At 38.6% G+C, this 21485-nt stretch overlaps 1 protein-coding gene across 4 annotated transcripts in view; it reads left to right on the top strand.

Annotated features, from left to right (window-relative positions):
* The window catches only part of ARHGAP15 (Rho GTPase activating protein 15), a 517480-nt gene that overhangs the window by 305366 nt on the left and 190629 nt on the right, over nt 1-21485 (top strand). For all 4 annotated transcript variants that reach the window (XM_070737062.1, XM_070737052.1, XM_070737079.1 and 1 more), the window contains 2 exons: nt 53-175; nt 17249-17347. In XM_070737062.1, coding sequence (XP_070593163.1) covers nt 53-175; nt 17249-17347 — 222 coding nt within the window. The remainder of the gene's footprint in view (nt 1-52; nt 176-17248; nt 17348-21485) is intronic.

Below are 21485 nucleotides of genomic sequence, written 5' to 3' on the forward strand. Positions count from 1 at the left end.
GTTAAAAAATAATAATAACATCATTTAAAATGTTTATTTGGTATTTCTTCAGTTTTCAGGCTGAACTACAGCAAGTCTGAAACTAATGACAAAAGCCAAGTTAAGAGCAAATTAAAGAAGTTTATCACTCGAAGACCTTCTCTGAAAACTTTGCAAGAAAAGGGAATCTTTAAAGGTGGGTTGTTCTCTTGAATAATTTTACTTTTGATGGAATAATCAGTTGATGTTTCTCCTTTTTAAAAACTATTTATCTTCCTTACATCATTTTGTTTATGATGAGCATCAAAGAAACATGTTAATACCCCCCAAAATCATCTAATGATCTATTCCCAAGGAGATACTGTCAAAGATAAATCAGGGTAAGATCATCAAAACCCCTGCACCCAAAATTCTCAGACCTCGTGGGAATTGAGAAAAATACACAAAGCTATCAGTTGTGGACTTTACTGCATATGCCGTGTGTGTCTCTCTCTCTCTCTCTGTGCGTGTGTGCGTGTGTTCTATGGGCTTCAAAGTTCCTCTAGAAATTAAAAAAAGAGGATTTTGAAGTGAGGGACGTGCTCAGGAAACAATACTGTTAATATCAGAGGTGACCCTAGTATGCAAATTGTCAGCACTCATATTAGTGATAATGATTTTGCAAGAAATCTCAGAGTTCCAGGGCAGTTTAATTTCCACTTATCAAGAGTATTTTTACCCCAGTGTGAACATAGTAGGCACAGGATATGATCTTGTTTTTCAGAGCTATATTGTCCAGCTAAATTGGTTGAACAGATCTAGTAATGTGTTAAATTTTAATGTATTGGAAAAGAAAACATTAGTATGCAAGTTGGCTTGGCTACCCAACTCAACATGATGGGTGTTGATATATGTATATATAGTATTGGTACATGTATGTGCAACAAAGCTTTTTCATTAGCTTCCTTGAGCAGGGCAGCTGGTAGCTATTCAAGGAAAAAATCTTCAGAAATGGATTTCTTCCAGCTAGTTTATAGGAGGGTACATGTGGTTTATGTACACATATTGAGCGTGATCCAAAGCTTAATGTGCTTAATGGTACACAAAGGACATCCAATAAACAGAGTCTCTTTATCCTTTTTATGGGCTTTACAATGGTAGGAAAAATCTTTATATGTGTATAGCATAGTGCTTCATGAAAATACATACATGGTTTCAATGCTCCCTGAGTTTATATGAACTTTCTCTTCCATGTGATGGAACTGCTCAAATGGGGGGGGGGGGGGAATAAGTTTATTCCTGAAATGACGGCTCAGTAGAAAATATTTTTAATTGTTTCATATTTATGGACATGTCTAGTATTGTGGAAGCCTTTGACTATGAGAGCAAGGTTGATATTTATCTCATTTTATAAAACCTTGCACACAACATTTGCCCAGTCACCAGTGAGTATATGTTTAAACCACGACTGATCATGTAAATTAGGTAGTTAAAGGCTCTTTGGCGCCAGCTGTGCACAGGCAGAGTATACTGGATGTTCTGGTTGTGTTCCAGCAATTTTGAACTAATGGAAGGGTTTCATCCACTGCAAATGAGGGCAGTTCCACAGAGGGAAGAAAATAGAAAGATCCAAGAAACAGTGAAGGTGGATATTTATTTCCTTATTTCCTCTAATCCGCAGAGATTATGAACGGCAACCATTTTACACTGATGCAGTCCCATTATAGTCACAGCATATATGATATTTAATGAAGGAATCTCTTGGTGCAATTTACTTCTTATTCCTTCTGATTACAGCAGTCAAGGACCTGGAGACAAACTTATCTTGGTAGTATAAAAACCAATTTTCAGACACCTTCCAAAAAAGATATTCACAAAATCCAAATTAGAGTGTATAGTGACTATTACTTCATTCATTGAATTTCTAGTAATACCTACTTCAAAACCTCATTTTTGGTGAAAAGGGTGTAATAACCTTTATTCAATAGTTATCACAGGTAAGAAATGACAGAAATTCCAAATCCACCCTTCTGTTTTGTGTCACTAGCAATCACGGTGGCAATATGAAACGTATCCTTATTAGTGCTGGTTTGCTACAGCAATGGATGTATGGCAATATGAATTACCAGTGTTGAAATTGTTCTTGTCTACTTAGTCCACCTGTAAAATCCTGTAAAATGAAAAGATGACAGTTTTTCCGTTTTGCGATTAGAAATCCTGGTTTTTTAAATGTTTTAACATGTACCAGTTAGTAATATTTAAATTGGTCTATTTGAGACATTGCAGTCAATGAATATTAGAATTAATTCAACATTTTCTTTATTACTTATACAAAGATATGCATAAATTCTATCTTTCTGTAACTTGGAGAGAGTCAGTTTAATATCAGTGGTGAAAGGCACTGATATAGAAACCAGACTACTGTGAATTCTGATTTCATTTATAAAGCCAAATGGGTGACTTCTGCACCCTGGTGGCAAAGTGCAGCAGTGGGTTGCTCCTGGTTTGGCCTGGTTCTAAGAACCGGTAGCACCAGGGGCAGGAGGCTCCGCCCACCTGCGTGGGACACTTCTTCACATGCCTAGAAGTTTCTTCAAATGCAGAGTTGAGTCCCAGGCAGGTGGGCGAACCAGTAGTAATGGGTTTTAGAACCCACTACTGGTAAAGTAGCTAAATGCAGTATTGCAGGCAAATTCTGTCCACAGCCTGGAGTTTGATCCTGAAAGGCTCAAGATTGACTCAGCCTTCCATCCTTCTTATTGTGGTTAGCTCTGGCCCAGCTCTTGCCCCAAGGAATGTGCAGGTGGATGTGGGGGAGACATCCACATGCCGCAGGCCTGTTTTGCTCCCAGTAGAATCTGCCGATGAAGTCTCCTCTGACCAAGGAAGCATGAGTGACAGGGAAGAGGGGAGTTTGGCAGACAGCCCAGGAGAAGATCAGTCATCTGTATCATCTCTGGATTCTGAACAAGAATTAATGACACATCCATGCATGCGTAGAGTGATGCATAGGAGACAACAACTGAAGGATTATTACAAGAGAAAATGAGGCCACCTGTGGTTAGGTGGAGCTGCTGTAACTAATGCTACAGATAAAAGGGCAGCCTGGTGTTTTAGCCTCATGGCAGTTTATCTGATTCATTGTTTCGTCAAGACCATGGTTTTTGCTGTTCAGGATTGTGTGCGTGGACTCTCTGGACTTTAGAATTGGACTCAATTTCCCAGTTATTGGGTGAGCAATTGGACTGCATTTAACCTGTGCCTTGTGTGTACCAGAAAATCCCTTTGACATTTAAAAAGGGAGCTGTTTCTGTTTTTCAGTTTATAAAAACTTTTGGGTTTTCCTTTTATTGTGTGGTGTGTGTCTTCCTGGACTAATTACCTTGTAATTACAGGCGGTTGAGACATGCCAGCAGAACACTTCTGAGGTCAGAAAAATAGGGAGATTGTTATCAGATTATTGGGGGCAATATTCTAACTCTGTAAGCTGCTCAGAGAGTGTTGTAAAGAACTAATAGGGCAGCATATAAGTCTAACTACTATTGCTATTGCTATTCAGGCCAAACACTGGGCTACAAGAAGCCATTTCCAAAATTATTTCTAAGAAAACTGCAAACTTATCCAGGCATTTGGCTGGAGTCAACATAGATACACAAACAAACATTCACCGAACTGCTGAGAACTCAATTCTTATGCATTCCTTTTTATGATCTCGGAAAAATTTCTATTTTTAAATCTTGTCCACTTTGACAAAAAGAAAGAAGGAAGGAAGGAAGGAAGGAAGGAAGGAAGGAAGGAAGGAAGGAAGGAAGGAAGGAAGGAAGATTTTTTTTCTCCTTTTTTGCGATTGTAGATGAAATTAGATGTAGATTATATTCTCATAGGTCAGTTTTATAGGTGTAGTGCAAACTGAAGGAAGAAAATGATTTTCTTTCTTTTTTTGAAGATAAAAACAGATATTTTCTTATCTGTTGTTTTAAGACGATGAACTCAAAAAGACCTGGATGGGACCACTGCTTGGGTTCATCAGGTGCAAAGAATCAGGACCATTTCTTAGGTTGCTGCATGGCAGATTTATTCAAGCCTAAACACAAGAATGTAGTCAATCATAATAAATAATCAGCACTAAATAAGTGCTAGATAAGTGCCAACACAGGGCTCCAAATTGATTTGTATGCTGCCCACTCCTGAAGGACTTTTATTGTTTACAACAATAAAAATAATGTAAAAAACAGTTTAAAATCCCATTAATCCAATCATATCATGTCATGCAATCTTACTGTGGCCAGAACTGAAGAGTATTGATTGCTCATGGGTCCCAGGCTTGCCGGCAAAGCCAGGTTTTCAAGACTTTCTGGAAAGCCAGTAGGGTGAGGACAGTACTGATCTTGGGAGGGTAGTTGGTTCCAAAGAGCTGGTGCCACCACAGAAAAGGCTCTTCCCCGTGGCACTGCCAGCTGACATTGCTTACTTGACGGGACCCAGAGAAGGCTGACCCTGTGGCCTCTAATCAGTCACTGAGAGCTATAGGGCAGGAGAAAGCCCCAAAGATAATCTGGCCCTAAGCCCTGTAGGTTTTTATAGGTGATAACCAAAACCTTGAATTGTGACCAGAGAACAATTGGAAGCCAGTGCAGCTCATGGAGTGTTGGTATGATATGGGTGTACCAGGGTGTACCAGGGAACACCCACAACAGCTCGTGTGGCTGCATTCTGGACTAGTTGGTGACTCTGAACACTTTTCAAGGGTAGCCCCATGTGGAGCGCATTGTAATAATCAAGCCGTGAGCTGATAAGGGCATGAGTGACTGAGAACAGAACCTCCCGGTCCAGGTAGGGCCATAATTGATGCACCAGGTGAACCTGTACAAAGGTTCCTCCTGGCCACAACTGAAAGCTGATGTTCAAGTCTCAGCTGAGGATCCAGGAGGACCCCCAAATTGTGGACCCTTTCTGAGGGGTTTAAGATTCCTCCCCCTGACAGATGTAATAGTCCTTCAGAAGGAATGCCCAAAGCCACTCAGTCTTGTCATGGTTAAGCTTAAGCCTATTAACACCCATCCAGACCCTTACAGCCTCCAGGTACTGGCACATCACATTGACTGATTCATTGAACTGGCATGAGGTGGAAATGTACAACTGGGTATCATCAGCATACTGCAGATACTGTGCCGTTGGATGACCTCACCCAGTGGCTTCATATAAATGTTAAATAGGAGGGCAAAGAGGACTGAACCCTGTGGCACCCCACAAAGAAGGGGCCTAGGGGTCGACCTCTGTCCTCCTACCAACACCGACTGCAATTGATTTGAGAGATAGGATGAGAACCACTGTAATATGGTGCCTCCCACTCCCAACTCTCCCAGTCGTTGCAGAAGGATACCATGGTCAATGGTATCGAAGGCTGCTGAGAGGTCAAGAAGCACCAGGATAGAGGAATGACCCCTATCTCAGATCCACCAGAGATCATCCATCAGTGTGACCAAAGCAGTTTCTGGGCTGTAGCCAGGACAGAAACCTGACTGAAATGGGTCTAGGTAATCAGTTTCATCCAATGACTGTAGGAGCTGGAGCACCACCACTTTCTCCACAACCTTACTCACAAAAGGCAGGATGCAGACAGGCTGAAAGTTATTTAACTTGGCTGGATCCAGGGAAGGCTTTCTGAGGAGTCGCCTCACAACCACTTCCTTTAGCAGCTCCGGAAAGGACCCCTCACTCAAGGAAGCATTGATCAAAACCTGTAACCAGCCATGTGTCACTTCCCTGCTGGGCGAGACCAACCAGGAGGGGCACAGGTCCAGTAAGCAAGTGGAGGAACTCACAGCTCCCATAGCTTTGCCCACTTCATCAGGAGTCACAGGGTTGAATTTGTCCCACACAATAGGACTAAGACCTGCCACTATCATCTCAGTCTGAATATTATTATTATTATTATTATTATTATTATTATTATTATTATTATTATTAATTGGATTTGTATGCCGCCCCTCTCCGAGCACTCAGGGCGGCTCACAACATGTCAAGAACAATATACCATATACATATCTAAAAATCCAATTACAGTGGTACCTCTAGATATGAGCTGCTCCACATGCGAGTAATCCAAGTTACGACCCGTGACGCATGCAAAATTTCTGTTCGACACCCGATCTCAAATTCGGGATACGAGCCGAGCTTCCACTAGGTGGCACAAGAATCTCCTTGCTTCCGGTTATCTCGGCCCCAAAAACAAAGTCTAAAGTCATTCGTTCGAGATGCAAGTTGATCGACTTACGAGCTCGGGTCTGGAGCGAATTAAACTCGTATGTCGAGGTACCACTGTAAATGAATTGCCCAGGTCTCGCCGAATCTGAGTGACTATGTCCGCAAGAAACTGAACAAATTCCTCAGCTCTATCCTGCAAGAGTTGCTCCGTTCCCTCCACATTAAGAAGGGAATGGGTCACCCTAAAAAGGGCAGCTGGATGAGAATCCATGGGCACAATAAGTGCAAAAAAATGTGCACAATTTGCTGCCCATATTGCCACTACGTCAAACTCCACCTCCCCTGAAACTGGCAATAAATCCCTTTAGTATGGGGGAATGTATATTGAAGTGAAGTGTAAACAATTTTATTTTTTTTATTTAATTATTTATTTAGGTCTTATTAATCAGTATAAAATTAATAGGTGAAGTCACATGATTCTCTTATCAAAGCTCAGTCCATGTAATCACCTGAACAGCTTTTCAGTTATCCATTAATCTAAATATGCGTCATCCAAACGTTCATAGCTATTTGTCAGGTATTTTATATTCACCCTGAAAACTAGTGAGCACAATCTCACCAACTATGCATGGTGGCCTTTTAGAAGGTGTCCTCTTTTATTGTTTGCCTATAAATCCCAAATTTAGTACAATAGCAAGATATAAAATATTAGAAAACTGGGTTGCATTGATTGAGGTTTGTCTCCAGTTGTGTAGTCTGATGGTTTATGTGCTGGCTTTGAAATTAGTTGAGGCTTTAATTTATTGACTTGCATTTTTGTATTTCTTAGCTTTTTTTTCAGCTTAATAAATTGTAGCTGACGAATCTCCATTGGTGTTTTTAAAGGATCAGATGCAGTGGTGGGATTCAAACATTTTTTTACTATCGGTTCTGTGGATGTGGCATGGCGTGGCAGGGAAAGGATATTGCAAAATCTCCATTTCCTCTTGATCAACTGAGACTCAGGAGCCAGAGAATAGATGAGGGTGGGGCCAGTCAGAGGTGGTATTTACCGGTTCTCCAAACTACTCAAAATTTCTGCTACCAGTTCTTCAGTTCTTCTGGTCAGAACCTGCTGAAACCCACTTCTGATTAGATGTGATCCTTCCTAACAAATGTGGATTCATTAGCATAAACTCAATTCCATTATCTAATGTGTCTCTGAAGAAAAAGCAGATGCAAGTATTTCCAAACAGACTTGCTTCAGAATGTTTATTTACCAGCATATAGTCTGTTTTTTTAAAAATCTAAACAAGAATATGCCTTGCTTGTGTGATCCATGCTTTACCATGGAGTGTCAGGATTTGCCATAGAGGCCTGGTCTTTTCTAGCAAGGGAATATTTCTCAAGAGCAAAAGCATGCTACTTTTCTACCATAAAGTTTCATGAGGATTAGGTTGTGGCCATGCAAATGAATTAAGATTTGTTAGCAGAGCTTAATTGCAATCTCCAATATGTCTAAGTGAAATGCTCATTTTATAAGGTGCTTTCATTGTCTTCTGTACACTTTATCCCTTAATCTGTTCAAATGTTATGAAAATGCAGTTGCAATGCTTTCCCTGACAGCAAACACTTTTAAATGTTAATTTTTAAAGCTTGAATTAAAACATGTTAAGTAGAAACACAGATTAAAAATAAAACAGCTGGCCAAATTTCATATACTTGAAAGAATGATTTTTTATAGGTGAATTAAGAGGATTGAGAAATTGTTTATTTCTATGTTCTTCCTCCCTCCCCACCTCCCTTCCTCCCTCTTTGTCAATAACAGCAGAAATGGTTTGGGCAGAGATTTTCTTACCTTTTTATTACAAGAACTAGTTTTCATGAACAATTATATATTTATCATTTGCCTCAGAACAATCCCCAGGAGAAATTTGAATCTAATTGTTATTTTATCTAGTTGATGCTTGTCAACAACAACAAAATTACATTAGATTAAAAATATAGATAAATTCAATAAAGGTAATTTTTAAAATGTATAACAAGGCAAATTTGAAACTAATTGTAATTTAAAATAGAAGCTAAAACATAGCAAAAATTTAAGACACCTCTTACATTATTATCAATCAGTCTTCACTATAACCTTATCATAATTGGCCATAAGTGTCAGGTCTTTGTAAAATTAGGATCCTAGAAATTGTATGCTCTATATTTCATATGATGGAAGAATATAACACTAACTTTATATCAGCTTTTTGTTTTAAATGCCTGATCAACACATTCCAACAACTTCTCATATGCAGATTACAGTGCCAGGATGCCTTAGATATTGTACACAATGAAATGAAACCAGATTCAGACATTCAACTGAATATATGCAGCATTCAAACTTAGGGGAGCATTTACAAAATCTGTCCCTTTTGCTTTCCAACTCCACACATTCATTGACAGGTTTGTGTTTATGAAAGTACATCTTTCATGACTTGATCCTCAAGTCTGCTTTATTAGAATCCAGGAGCTTTGCGCCAGATGCGGAATAAGAACGCGGACACAAGAGCTGGGATTAACAGGTCACTTTATTAATTGACAACTCAATTAAACTGATTATTAACCAATAACTAGGACCTGCAGAGGCCAATCATAAAATGGGGTGGAAATTCCTATTGGTAAACCCTTCCTGGGCAACTATGGGCATAGCTCCTTGCCAATCAAGGTGAGGGGACAAACCCATTACTATGTTCTAAGCCATGCCCACAAAGTGTGTGTGTGTGTGTGGGGGTTCATCATCCAATCCCCTTCCGAGAATAGGATTAGGTGAGTCCCAAGGGCATCCCCCCTCAATTTGCTCAGGCTGCCTGGAGTTCCTGGTGAGGGGCTGCCCATCATCTCCCAAAAGATGCCCTAAAGGAGAATGCACAGTTGCTACTGCTGCCCATTTCCGCCCTTTACCTGCCAACTCCAGTGACCATGACTAGGGGTAAGACAATTATAACCAGATTGAAACTAATCTGCACCGCACCCCCTAACCAGTCCATCCTCACCCTCCAGTGGGAAGTAGGCAAAAAAACCCCAGGCACAACAAACGTTGAAACCATTAAAAAAATCCTAAAAGGCAATCCCTTAGGCTCATTGCAAAATAGAGGAGGGCGGGTGGGTGTTCACACTTTGATAGGAGCTGGGGCAAAAAGGAGGAGTTGGACCAAGGAGAAATTTCCTAAGGTTAAAACCAACGAAGTTGGCCACACCCACCCAGTCACATGACCACCCAGCTGGTCATTAAGGTAGATAACCAATTGTTAAATAATTTGAATCTCACCACTGCTTTATGTCCTGGAGGGAGGGCAGGGGAAGATTCCAGTTACATTTTGCTAGTAGTGTGCATCCACCTCTGTGCGCACTTTTCTCAATGTGCAATTTCACTTCTGGGCATGCTCAGGACGACATTGCAAGCCAAAACATAGCTGATGAGTTTCTCAGCTGTGCTTTTGATGAAGAATAAAGGTCAGCATTAATGTAAGGGTGGGCAGGCGGGCTTTTTTCAGAAGCACAGGTTGCAGAGAAGCCATCTAAACCCAGAAAAAAATAGCTGAAAATTAACATCAATAATGAGGTCCTACCTGTGCAGAGCACTGACCAACATTGGTAGGAACCAATGCATTCCAGAGAAGTAAGAGGAAATCCAAATCAGATATTACGTGTGGGAGAAGAGGATGAAGATAGTTACTTCTGAATAGATCACAGAGTACAGTGGGACCTTGTCTTATGAACGCCTCTTCTAATGAACTTTTCGAGATACGAACCCAGTGTTTAAGATTTTTTTGCCTCTTCTTCCGAACTATTTGCACCTTATGAATGCCACTGGGATGCCCCGCCTCCGGACTTCTATTGCCAGATGAAGCACTGGGATTCCCCTGAGCCTCCTTTCGCTGGGAATCCCCACCTACAGACTTCCATTGCCAGCCGAAGCGCCCATTCTTGCACTGCTGGGATTCCCCTGAGGCTTCCCTCCCTGGGAATCCCCACCTACAGACTTCCATTGCCAGCTGAAGTGCCCATTCTTGCACTGCTGGGATTCCCCTGAGGCTTCCCTCCCTGGGAATCCCCACCTACAGACTTCCATTGCCAGCTGAAGCGCCCATTCTTGCACTGCTGGGATTCCCCTGAGGCTTCCCTCCCTGGGAATCCCCACCTACAGACTTCCATTGCCAGCTGAAGTGCCCATTCTTGCACTGCTGGGATTCCCCTGAGGCTCCCCTCGCTGGGATTCCCTTCATTTTTGCTGGTGCTGCTTTGAATCCCAGTGAGGGGAGCCTCAAGGAAATCCCAACAGTGCAAGAACTTTGGCTGGCAACAGAAGTCTGGAGGTGGGGTTTCTCAGTGAGGGGAGCCTCAGAGAAATCCCAGCAGTGCAAGAATGGGCACTTTGGCTGGCAATGGAAGTCCAGGGGTGGGGATTCCCAGCAGTGCAAGGCAAAAGGGGTGAGTTTTGGGATTGCACGCATTATTCGCTTTTACATTGATTCCTATGGGAAACATTGTTTCATCTTACGAACTTATCAACTTACAAATCTCGTCATGGAACAAATTAATTTCGTAAGACAAGGTACCACTGTATATTGTAGATACAGAAGGTAGAGTCCACTATCTAGCAGGATTTTGTCTATGCTGTAGATGTGAAAGAAGAAAGAACTCAGCTCAAAAGAATGACCACATGCCTTTCTTGTTTGGGACATAACAGTTCTTCCTCACCAGCAAATCGTTCTTCTTTAAAGCCTAGGATTTAGGTATATGCTCTGGATTTGTACCCATAGACACTTATAATTTTTCACCATCAGAAAGTCCTTTACCGGGGTTAATCTGCTGCCCAGCTTTTAGGGAATGAACAATTCATAGGTCTGTCTTATCTTCAAACTCTGGCTTTTTCTTAAAAGAAGAATAAGAAGAAGAAGGATGGACAGATCATAGAAGCTATAATCATCGTATTTCATGCCTCAGAACTGCAGAATGGCTCTCCTATGCTTTCCTCTTGTCTCCTTTTATATTCCTGTTCAAAACTGTCATGTCCACTACTGCTCCTAATGGATGGCTTTTATGTGCATATATCTGAAACCCATAATGTGAATGATCCTGTTGACCGTGTTGTGAATAGACTGCTCTTCTTTAAAAAGGTGGTGGTTGTTGTTTTCCCCCATTCCTACAGTATTGACTAACTGTCAGCATTTGATGTATGGGTTACCAGGATGATGTAGACTTATGGTGAGAGCTTAAGTTGTTAGTTCTGCTTTTGCAGCCAATTCAAAATAACTACAGATGCCTCAAGATATTAAAATTGACTGCTCAAATGGACTCAGTGTGGGAGTTTCATTGGTTTTAAATTGATAACAGCTGAAAGGGAATGATTAAAGCTGTATAAGGGCATAGAATGCTGCTCTGTTTTTCCCCTTCTCCCTTTTTCACAACTTCTTGCAAACAACTCTTTCTATGGGAATTTTCTTCCTGATGGTAATAATAAAAGTATTTCATTCCTTTAAATTTCTGAATGATGAATAAGACCATTTCTTCTGAAGAAGGAACAATTGATGAGAACCTAGGGGGAAAAAAAACCTAGGGGAGGACAAAAGAAGTTTCTATTCTAAGGGGAACATTTTAAGTTAAATAGCATTCCATAAGGTGGACATTGTGTCTATTTCCCAGACATTGGAGCTAAATAAGTTGGATGGGAGACATAAACTGTCATAACAGAAGATTAGGAGTGTTATGTACATCTTTGCTTATCTTCACTACTCCCTACCCCTTTATTTTTTTAAAAAATAGGAGGGGAGAGGAGGATGAAAGTTTAAGTTTTAAAGAACATTTTCAGAAACAAATTCACAAAGACCTTTTTTGCTTTCTTTATTCCCTTGAGAGTAGTTATTGTTTTATTGGAAAAGATACTATGTAGGTCTCTTTATCCCAGCAAGACTTAAACTACTTAAATAGGGCAAAAGAGGAATTTCTTTTTAAAAAAGAACATACATACTTCTAATACACACATCCATGCATGCATGATATACATTATTTTAATCAAGATTTTAAGAGTCTTTAATAGGCTGGATTCTGGAAGCTGGATCCAGCCCCCAAAGGTAACAATGGCACAAATTAAGTAGTTATTACTCAGCTAACCCAATTTTGGCTTTTTTCTTTCTCAAAGCTGCAACAGAAAGGCCAATGAATGCACACGCTTGGATTGCTACTGAACAATGACATCCTAACCGTAAAGGATTCAATCCATGGCCACAGACTGAGAGTGAAATATGCATAACTCCAAGTCTGAGGAAATTATAATTCTGTTTTAGATATTGGAAATTGTTTTGGACTGAATAGTCCTCTGTTTTGTGAAGAAATTAAGTGAAAAGCCATTATTTCCACTCTACAAGTGGAAACCTTTGAAGGGTGGGGGACTGGAAAAAGAAAACACAAAACTCTACAACTTCCATTTTGTAAATCAATCTCTGCACACCCAATGAAAACTAGTAAAAATAAAAAGTCTCTGAAAATGGTTTCTCTTTTAAGGCTGGCCCTGCAAACATAGGGTGGGTATTTCCATCCCAGTTCAATAATGAATTATATTTTCTGAGAATCTGACCCATAGAATGGAAATTTTTTAAATTAAAGAATGTTGCTTGGCGGGACCCAGGGGAAAAGAGCCTTCTCTGTGGCGGCCCCGGCCCTCTGGAACCAACTCCCCCCAGAGATTAAAATTGCCCCCACCCTCCTTGCCTTTCGTAAGCTGCTTAAAACCCACCTTTGCCATCAGGCATGGGGGAATTGAGACCCTCTTCCCCCTAGGCCTTTACAATTCTATGCATGGTATGTATGTATGTATGTATGTTTGGGGTTTTTTATATATTAATGGGCTTTTAATTAATTCTAACATCAGACTACTATTGTACACTGTTTTATTGTTGCTGTTAGCCGCCCCGAGTCTCCGGAGAGGGGCGGCATACAAATCCAATAAATAAATAAATACATAAATAATTTTTTCACCAAAATGCTAGCTTCCTCAAGGATGGTATCAAGTATTTGATTGCAAGTGTACGTAATGAAAACACTTGGGCAAACCATGGTTCTACTTCCAGTGATTTTTGAGCACATGTGACGTGGGGGAAAAAAAGCTTTATGTGTTTAATAGAACTATCTGAACAAAAACTGGTTGTATCTTCAGACAATTCTTTCAGCTTTATCTACAGTTGGAAGCACTAATAATTTTTGTGATTTTTTTTCAGTTCTTTGTTGAAAACTTTTAAATAGTTTTTCCCCCAGCAACAAGATACTTAAACAATGTATATCTATGTGTGTGCAGCTAAATGCCTGCACTGGGATGTCCTCTTCATGTTGTCATGGAAAATTAAGAAAATATGTTTGTTTATTCAGAAAAATGTCTGATTACAGGCTGTAAAGATAATTGTGCTCAATAGAAGTCATAATGTGATTAAATCTTAAAATGATTGCTCTTTGAACGAATTCTTTGAACTAATCCATACAATTTCTTTGAAAATAATATTGGCAAAATTTCACAAAATATGGAAAAGAATGAAATGTGAGGTCTTTGAAACAAAAAAGAGAAGGGTTTTTTTTTTACTTGAACACTCTAGAAGAGGCAGAAATCTAAGGATAGCATAGTGTTTAATATTGTGCAGGTTACTATTAGTTATGCATGCTCTCCTAAGATTATTTTAAGCTTTGCTAAGAAACATTGATTATAGAGTGCTGTCAAAGGCCTCTACACTAATTTTCCAAGTGTCATGCTCTGCTGGAAAGGTATGCAGAGACTATCTCTGGGCTTAAATGATGATCTTATAGCCACATTGTTTAAACATTTTAAACCGCTTCTATTGAATGGTTTCTCTCACCGGTTTGATTCATTTTGATTCTGCTGACAAAGTTCCCATTAAGGAGCACTCTCTTCATAATTTGTCAAAAATATGTAGCAGAGATGAAGGAAGATGAAGCTAATTTTTAATCTCAGAGGGCTAACCTAGTTATCCTGACATACTTCATGATGTACACCCTCAGCCAGCCAGAGGTTTTCAAGTTATGAAGCACAAAAATAATAATAAAAAATCAATTTGTAAACTGTACAATTTACAAGCATTGTCAAGGGTCAGGGTGACTTATTCTTAGCAAAATAATGAATCTCCTAAAAATAATAATTAAATACTTGCCAAGGGAAAAATGTCAACTTTGTACAAAAGGTTGGAGTTAATGCAATAACAACTTTTTTCTTTTCCTTTTGGATGACTGTAATGTAATGATGACATAATAGAGAGGCATAACATAATATTGTTATTACATTATTTACCTGAAAGGAGTTTAGTACCATTACAATTACCGTAAAGGGTCCACCAAGGATGCTATCTCCACTCCTATTTATACTTGCCCTAGAAATACTTTTAAGACAAGTAAGACACAATCAGAACATAAGGGGATTAAAAATTAGAAAGGAAGAATACAAAGTGCAGGCCTTTTCTGATGACATAGCATACATTTTAGAAGATCCTTCGGAGACAGGGTCAATTTTAATTGGAGAGATAGAGAAATTTGGAAATATGACAGGACTAAAAATAAATAAAGATAAAGCAAACCTTTTCTTTCTATTCACGGTTTATAGTCTATCCAGTTATCTATGCTGCTGTGTAGAGCATATATACACACTATGTCTTGATATGCTGTGTTCTGTCGGGCTCTCTGGTAGAATCCTCCCAAAAATTCACAGGTACAAATTTCAGACACACACACATTTGAAAAGTCAAAACAATGTTCTTTATAATGAAAATTCACTTAACCTAAGCCCTCTTTTGGTATAGCAAAGAGCACTCATCTCCAAACAAACTGGTAATTTGTACAAGTCCTTTATCAGTTCTGTGATACTTAGCTTGCAGCTGTGCGACAATTCACAGTCCTTCTTCTTTCACAAAGTGAAACACACTTTGCTCTGGTTTAGTTTCAAAGCAGGGGAAAAATCAGCACACAAAAGGTCAAAGTCAGTAAAGCAGTCACGAAACACAATGATCAGATAATCCTCCACAATGTCCAAACCCACAGGCTGCTATTTATAGCAGCCTCACTAATTACCACAGCCCCACCCAACCACAGGTGGCCTCATTTTCTTCGATAATAATGTCTCAGTTGTTGCCTATGCATCGCTCTCCACATGCCTGGCTGTATCATTAACTCTTGTTCTGAATCCAAGGAGGAGCTAGATAATTGATCTCCTTCTGAGCTGTCTGCCACACTCTCCTCCTCCCTGTCACACATGTCTTCTTGGTCAGAGGACCCTTCATCAGCAGATTCCACGGGGGGGGGGGGGGGCAAAACAGGCCTGCAGCATGTGGATGTCTCCCACACATCCACAGTCCTTGGGGCAGGAGCTGGGCCAGAGCTAACCACAACATGCTGTATAAATGTAATACAAAGTGTTATTTTTAAAAACAATGGGTCGTTTTGTTTGTATCTCACCTTTATTATTTTTATAAATAACTCAAGGAGATGAGCATACCTATTACTCTTCCTATTTTCCACACGACAGCAACTCCATGAGCTGGCAGAGAGCAACTAGCCAAGTCACCCACTTGGTTTTCAGGCCTTAGGTGGGACTAGAACTCACCATCTCCTGGTTTCTAATCTGGTGCCTAAGCCACTAAACTAAACTGGCTTGTGCTATCTGAAGATAGGATATTGGCATGCCTTCCATCCCTGCCTTCATACTGTAGATTATATTGTTTTAACACTGTGCACTCTGTGAAAAATATTCAAAAGAACAGCTTCAGACCTCCAGCGAACTTCTCTGGTCTTAATTAAACAAGCCTGTTATTTTTCAGGCTTCTGAACAAGTTAGGAAAAAGGATGTTATTCTTTTAAGCAGTCAAATTATTGAGACTTTTGAAACAGTCATATCTTGTTATTCTGAAAAAGACAGGTTTCTGTAATGAATATATGAAGCGATTTGGGCTTATTCAAGTTTATTCTTGTTTGAAGTCCAAACCCTGTCCTATTAAACATAGGCCAGTTGGTTTCAATTTTAAAACATATGCACTGTCCATCAAAACTTAGTTTTCAAGCACTTTAAAAAAAAAAACACAATTTGAATTTGAAATACAGCTGCAAATGTCAGGTGTAAACAATCTACTAGACTGATGATACAACCAAATAGGGTCTTTCACTTGTGGGACAGTTAACATTTTCTAAACTCAGATTCCCCATCAAACCGCTGTTTTCACACAAGGATGATTATTTTCCCTGGATTTTATTATAATGCTTTATATACATTTAGTTATTTCAATGTTAGTGCAATATTCCAGGCCATCTTTTCTGAACAAACCATTGGCTATCTAAGATCACAAGAAAACAGCAACTTTAGGAAGCAAGTAATGATCTCAGGATATGCAGCTGTGATTCTCAGCTATTCTTAAAACATTTTGGGGGGGGGAACAGATATTTTTGGGTTTTCCTATTGATTTTCTATAGGAATAACATTCAACTGCCCAGTCTATTTTACTCTTACATGTTGAATGAGAGTGGAGGAAGTAGAATTTTCACCTTACATAACAAGCTGACATGCAGATGATTATAGATGGGGCTTGCACCAAAAAGAGTATCTCTGATTATCTGTTCTATAATGCAGCTGACAGTTCCTGATATCCACACCACTCAGAACTAGCTGTGGATCGCCTTACTTTAGTGTGCCAAATAAAATAAATCAGAAGTCATAGCTCATGGCCTCAGTCCCAAGGAAAGAAATGGGTTGCAAATTGGTCATACATCAGATTTATCTCACTGTTTTTCAGTGAGTCACACAATTTGAGTAAGGATCATTGTTATGTATGCAGTATATCTAGTAAAAACTAAAGACACAAAATGTTCATAAACATAAGGCAAAACTTGGAATAGAATCCTCTGAGTTTCTTTGATATTATGTTTGCCAATCAAACTTTGCTTATAAAACTAGGTAAGTGGACAACAAAACCTTTTCAATTTACTTATTCACTTTGTTTCACATTTCAGGGGGCTTATTTAAAACGGGGTTTCTGTTTAATCAACCATTCTCTTGTTTTGTGTTTTCTAGATCAGATTTTTGGTGCTTACCTACACAATGTGTGTGAACATGATGGCTCTACTGTCCCTCACTTTGTTAAAATGTGCATAAAAGCTATTGAGGAACGAGGTGCGTATTTTGTGATCTACATACATTCCTAAATGTGGCTGGTATGTTTATAAGTGAGATTTTAAATTCTGTCTTTCATTTCCTTACTGATGAACAACTGTGTGTTAAAACTACAATGGTATCACTCCTCCCAATTTTCTTAAACTTGCTAATGTTTTTTCCAATAAATATATGCCATCCCTTCCTGGTTTTTTTTTCCTGGTGAGTCACTTATATTACTCAAAATAAATAGCAGCAATGGGTCTCTTGCCCTTACAATTATTTGTTGCAATTTTGTACTTGATTACCATCGCTGTTTAAAACTATAATGTTTACCTGCTTTAAAGACATGTCCTTGTAATGTTTACATTCAATTTTCTGCCTTTGAGTAATTTTCAACTAAAATGAAGTTAGCAATAAAGTAAAAAATATTTCTAATGCACAAAACCAACTTTCATGAAGTTCATGATAAAGGAATCTACTTTTATACAGCAGTTATATTGAATTGCATTGTGCCAAAAAGGTATCCATCAACACCCTTCTTTCTAAGCCTCCAATACCCCTTTGCAATCTATTATAGAGGGATCGTAAATCCTTCAAAGCAGCAAAGGGGAGTTAAGGGGAGTGCTAGCATGAGAGGACAGAGGATAAGGGGAAAGCCTAAAACATTCATTGAAATATGCTCATGTAATATTATACGTATCCAGGGTTAATGGTGTATAATTCCTGGAAATTCCATTTTACTCATATAAATGAATTAGGAAAATTATATTCCCAGGATATCAAGTAGCTATGAAATACGGAAATATTACAGCCAGAAATATGCAGTGGAGATTTTGGAATGTGGGAGTCTCTTTTAGGATTGCTATCTTTTGAACTGGCCACTGCAGCTGTCTCTTTATAAGCTTTTTGATGTACACCAATTAGGGATAACATTTAGCTACATTTCATTAGCAGCTTTACCTACTGATTCTACAGGTCAGTCCCTTGGAAAAGTAAGAAGACCCCAGTTTGTTTCATTTGCTCATTTGTTCCAAGCCTGTAAGAAGACAGAAAATATAAATCTAAATGATCTAAAATGTAGATGAATGTTCTGGATTTAAAAAGTATTACCTGTCTGATACAATGGTGGGTTGCTCCCAATTTGAACCAGTTCTTAGAACCAGTAGTGGCAGTGGAGAAAGGCTCCACAAACCTGGGATGCTTCTGCGATGGATTGTGTTGGTACAATTTTTAAAAAGCAACTCCTGCTGAATTTGGAACTTTTGCCATTGGGCTCTTAAATTTCCCATAAGGTGGGGCTTTTTCTTGCTCATTGCAAGAGAATTAAACAAGCTTTAGTAAAGGAATACAGTGATGCACTGCTTATATCCATAAAGTGTGGCTGCTGGAATAGTTCCTCAATCCTAGATATCTCCCATAAGATGGCATAAAACAACTTAAATCCCAAGTACTACAAAATAACTGGTTTGTGGATCAGATTAATTCATTGAAAAATGCAGCCCTGTTTAAAAAATGTTCAATAGTAAATGCCTTTGCTAACATAATGTTCTTATTTATTCTATTGATTGGCTGATTGAATTTCTACACTGCCCGTCTTACTGCATAATAAGTGATTCTGAGTGGCTTACAAGTAAAATGAGATTTGAAATGTTAAAATATGTAATAAAGAGAATAGAGATGTTAAAGAGAATAAAGAGATATTTTAGGGTGTTAAAGCAGAGGTCAGTTCTTCCCAGTTCAGACTGGTTCAGTTGCTGCCGGTCTGTGGGTACCACCATCTTTTTAAAAAAAATACTAATTAAAAAATACCCAATTATTTCCTGGGTTTTATTTCTTCTGCACATGCACAGAAGCTGAGTTTCCAGCACTGAACATTCATCACCATCTTCTTTTTGCCTTTTTAAATTTTTTGCCACTGTGCATGCATGCGGGAGGAGGCAGCAAGGTAAATTAGAACCCTCCCCTATAATAAAGATATTAAAATTGTCCTCATCCTTGCAATATGCCTTCTACCTGAGAAGAAAACAAAACCATATTGCACAGTTCTATAAACTTATACATGAGGCGTTTTCCCCCCAATTATTTTCCCCTGTGAATTTAAGCTATTTCTCACTTTTACCAAAGCTAAAAATGCAGATTTTACCTTGGCCTTTGCAATGCTTTTGGAAACTTTAATATTAAATTGTTCTCCAACTCTGCTGTTTTGAAACTTTTCAGGAAATAATAATTATAGTACAGTTTTCACATATTTGTTTTCTTGTTGATATCTATAGAGAGACAGAAATTTCATTTCGGTCATTGACCAATAAAACCACAATGAATAAAATTCACCATAGAAAACTATTCTCCAATAAGAAGAATTTTTTACAGCCATTTATGGGTGAGGTTTACACATAATTTAGCAAAACGTTGCTACTTTTAAAGAAATACCTGTGTCTTGTTATTGATAGATACTGCAAATAAACAGTATCAGAGGACCCCAAAATTATATCAGTATATATTCACTATATACATATATATTTTCAAAGAAGTATATTAGTTTTCTGTAGTCTGTAAGAAGTCATTTTATTTATTTATTTATTTATTATTTAGATTTGTATGCCGCCCCTCTCCGCAGACTCGGGGCGGCTCACAACAAAGTGAAAACAATTTACAACAAATATAAATTACTGTTTAAAAATATGCAGAATAATTATAATTCTGTAGAATAGTTTTAATAAATACTGTACTACATGATTTTGCTTTGATTTGTATGCCTCCTTCCCTTTACTTATTATAACTTAAAGCTAGCATATGGCATTAGAGATAGAGTAGAGATATAAATAATAACTACTCTCAGTGGCATGTGATAAAATTTGCATTTTATCACTATTTATGACTTCGTCCTTGGTATACATTTTTTCCCCTTTTCCTGGACTAGGATTATAATTCCTGTGCCTTTACTTCTGTTTACTCAGTGTGTTGTTTTCTCTAAATTCTGGCACAAACTATTGCAGGACAGCAGTAATTTATGTGAAGCTAAATCCAATGTTTATGAAAGCTTCTGATGACATTTTAGACAGGGGTTGGTATTAGGAAGCCATATGTGGAGGTGCCAAGTCTCCCAGCATGGCTGGGACTCAACAGATTTAAAGCCCTCCTCCTAATGGCCATATATGCCTCCAGCCAAGTTATTCAACTGCAGAGTCATGGGAAATACTTATCTACCAATTATGGGAAAGGCATAGTTAATGAAAACTGTATGTTTACTTACATAGTCTTAGTAAGATGGCCTAAACATTCATTGCAGCTGGCATCTTGGCTGAAATAGAGAGCTCTCTCTCTCTCTCTCTTTCTCTCTCTGTCCCATCTTCATACTGTAACCATACAGTTTATTTCCCTTAAGTTGAAAGTTTATTTTATCTTTCTGAAGAGCCTCCATTGCAGAACTAGATTGTATTGTACTACTCTGAAGTATTGTTCCCATGAAAATAAGTACTGGAAGTGAAAAGCCTCAGGTATAACATTCCATATCTTGAAATCAATTTAAATTCACCTGAATTCATTTTGCTCATTTACTGGCAATTTGCAAAAATCTTTGCAAACATTTGATTAACGTGGCCTGCTAGATGTGGTCATAGGCTACATAAAATCATTTTAAATTAAAAGCTAACAATAATATATTATTTTCATGTGCCATACAGGCAGGGAAGGGCTACCAAAATTTTTACTACCACACTGTGGGCATGGCTTATGCAGGACATCCTACATTTTCTTTCAACATCTTTCAGTGCAAATTGGATCTCTAGGGTGGAGCTCCATTTTCACTATCCCACTGGGTTTCCTCCTGTCCAGGCAGTAGCCCACCCCTGTATACAGGAGAAGATATGGTATGTGGAAAGTAATACTATTGAATAAAATGAAGGAACTTCATAATGTGTCAGCTAGTAATTTCAAACTAAATTGGTCAAAAAATAATTTCTTGATACCAAAAATTTCATTTAAAATGTTATATATCCACTGGCATTGGATTTCATTATTATTTTAATAATTTGGTCTACTGGTATTGTTAACTTGTTGCAAGTCCTGTGTCTTAAGATCAAAAGCAACGTGAGAAAATATTATTTTACTGAAAGAGTAGTAGATCCTTGGAACAAACTTCCAGCAGACTTGGTTG

This window comes from Erythrolamprus reginae, chromosome 1 (genome assembly GCF_031021105.1).
Source record: "Erythrolamprus reginae isolate rEryReg1 chromosome 1, rEryReg1.hap1, whole genome shotgun sequence".
In the NCBI taxonomy this organism is placed as follows: Eukaryota; Metazoa; Chordata; class Lepidosauria; order Squamata; family Dipsadidae; genus Erythrolamprus; species Erythrolamprus reginae.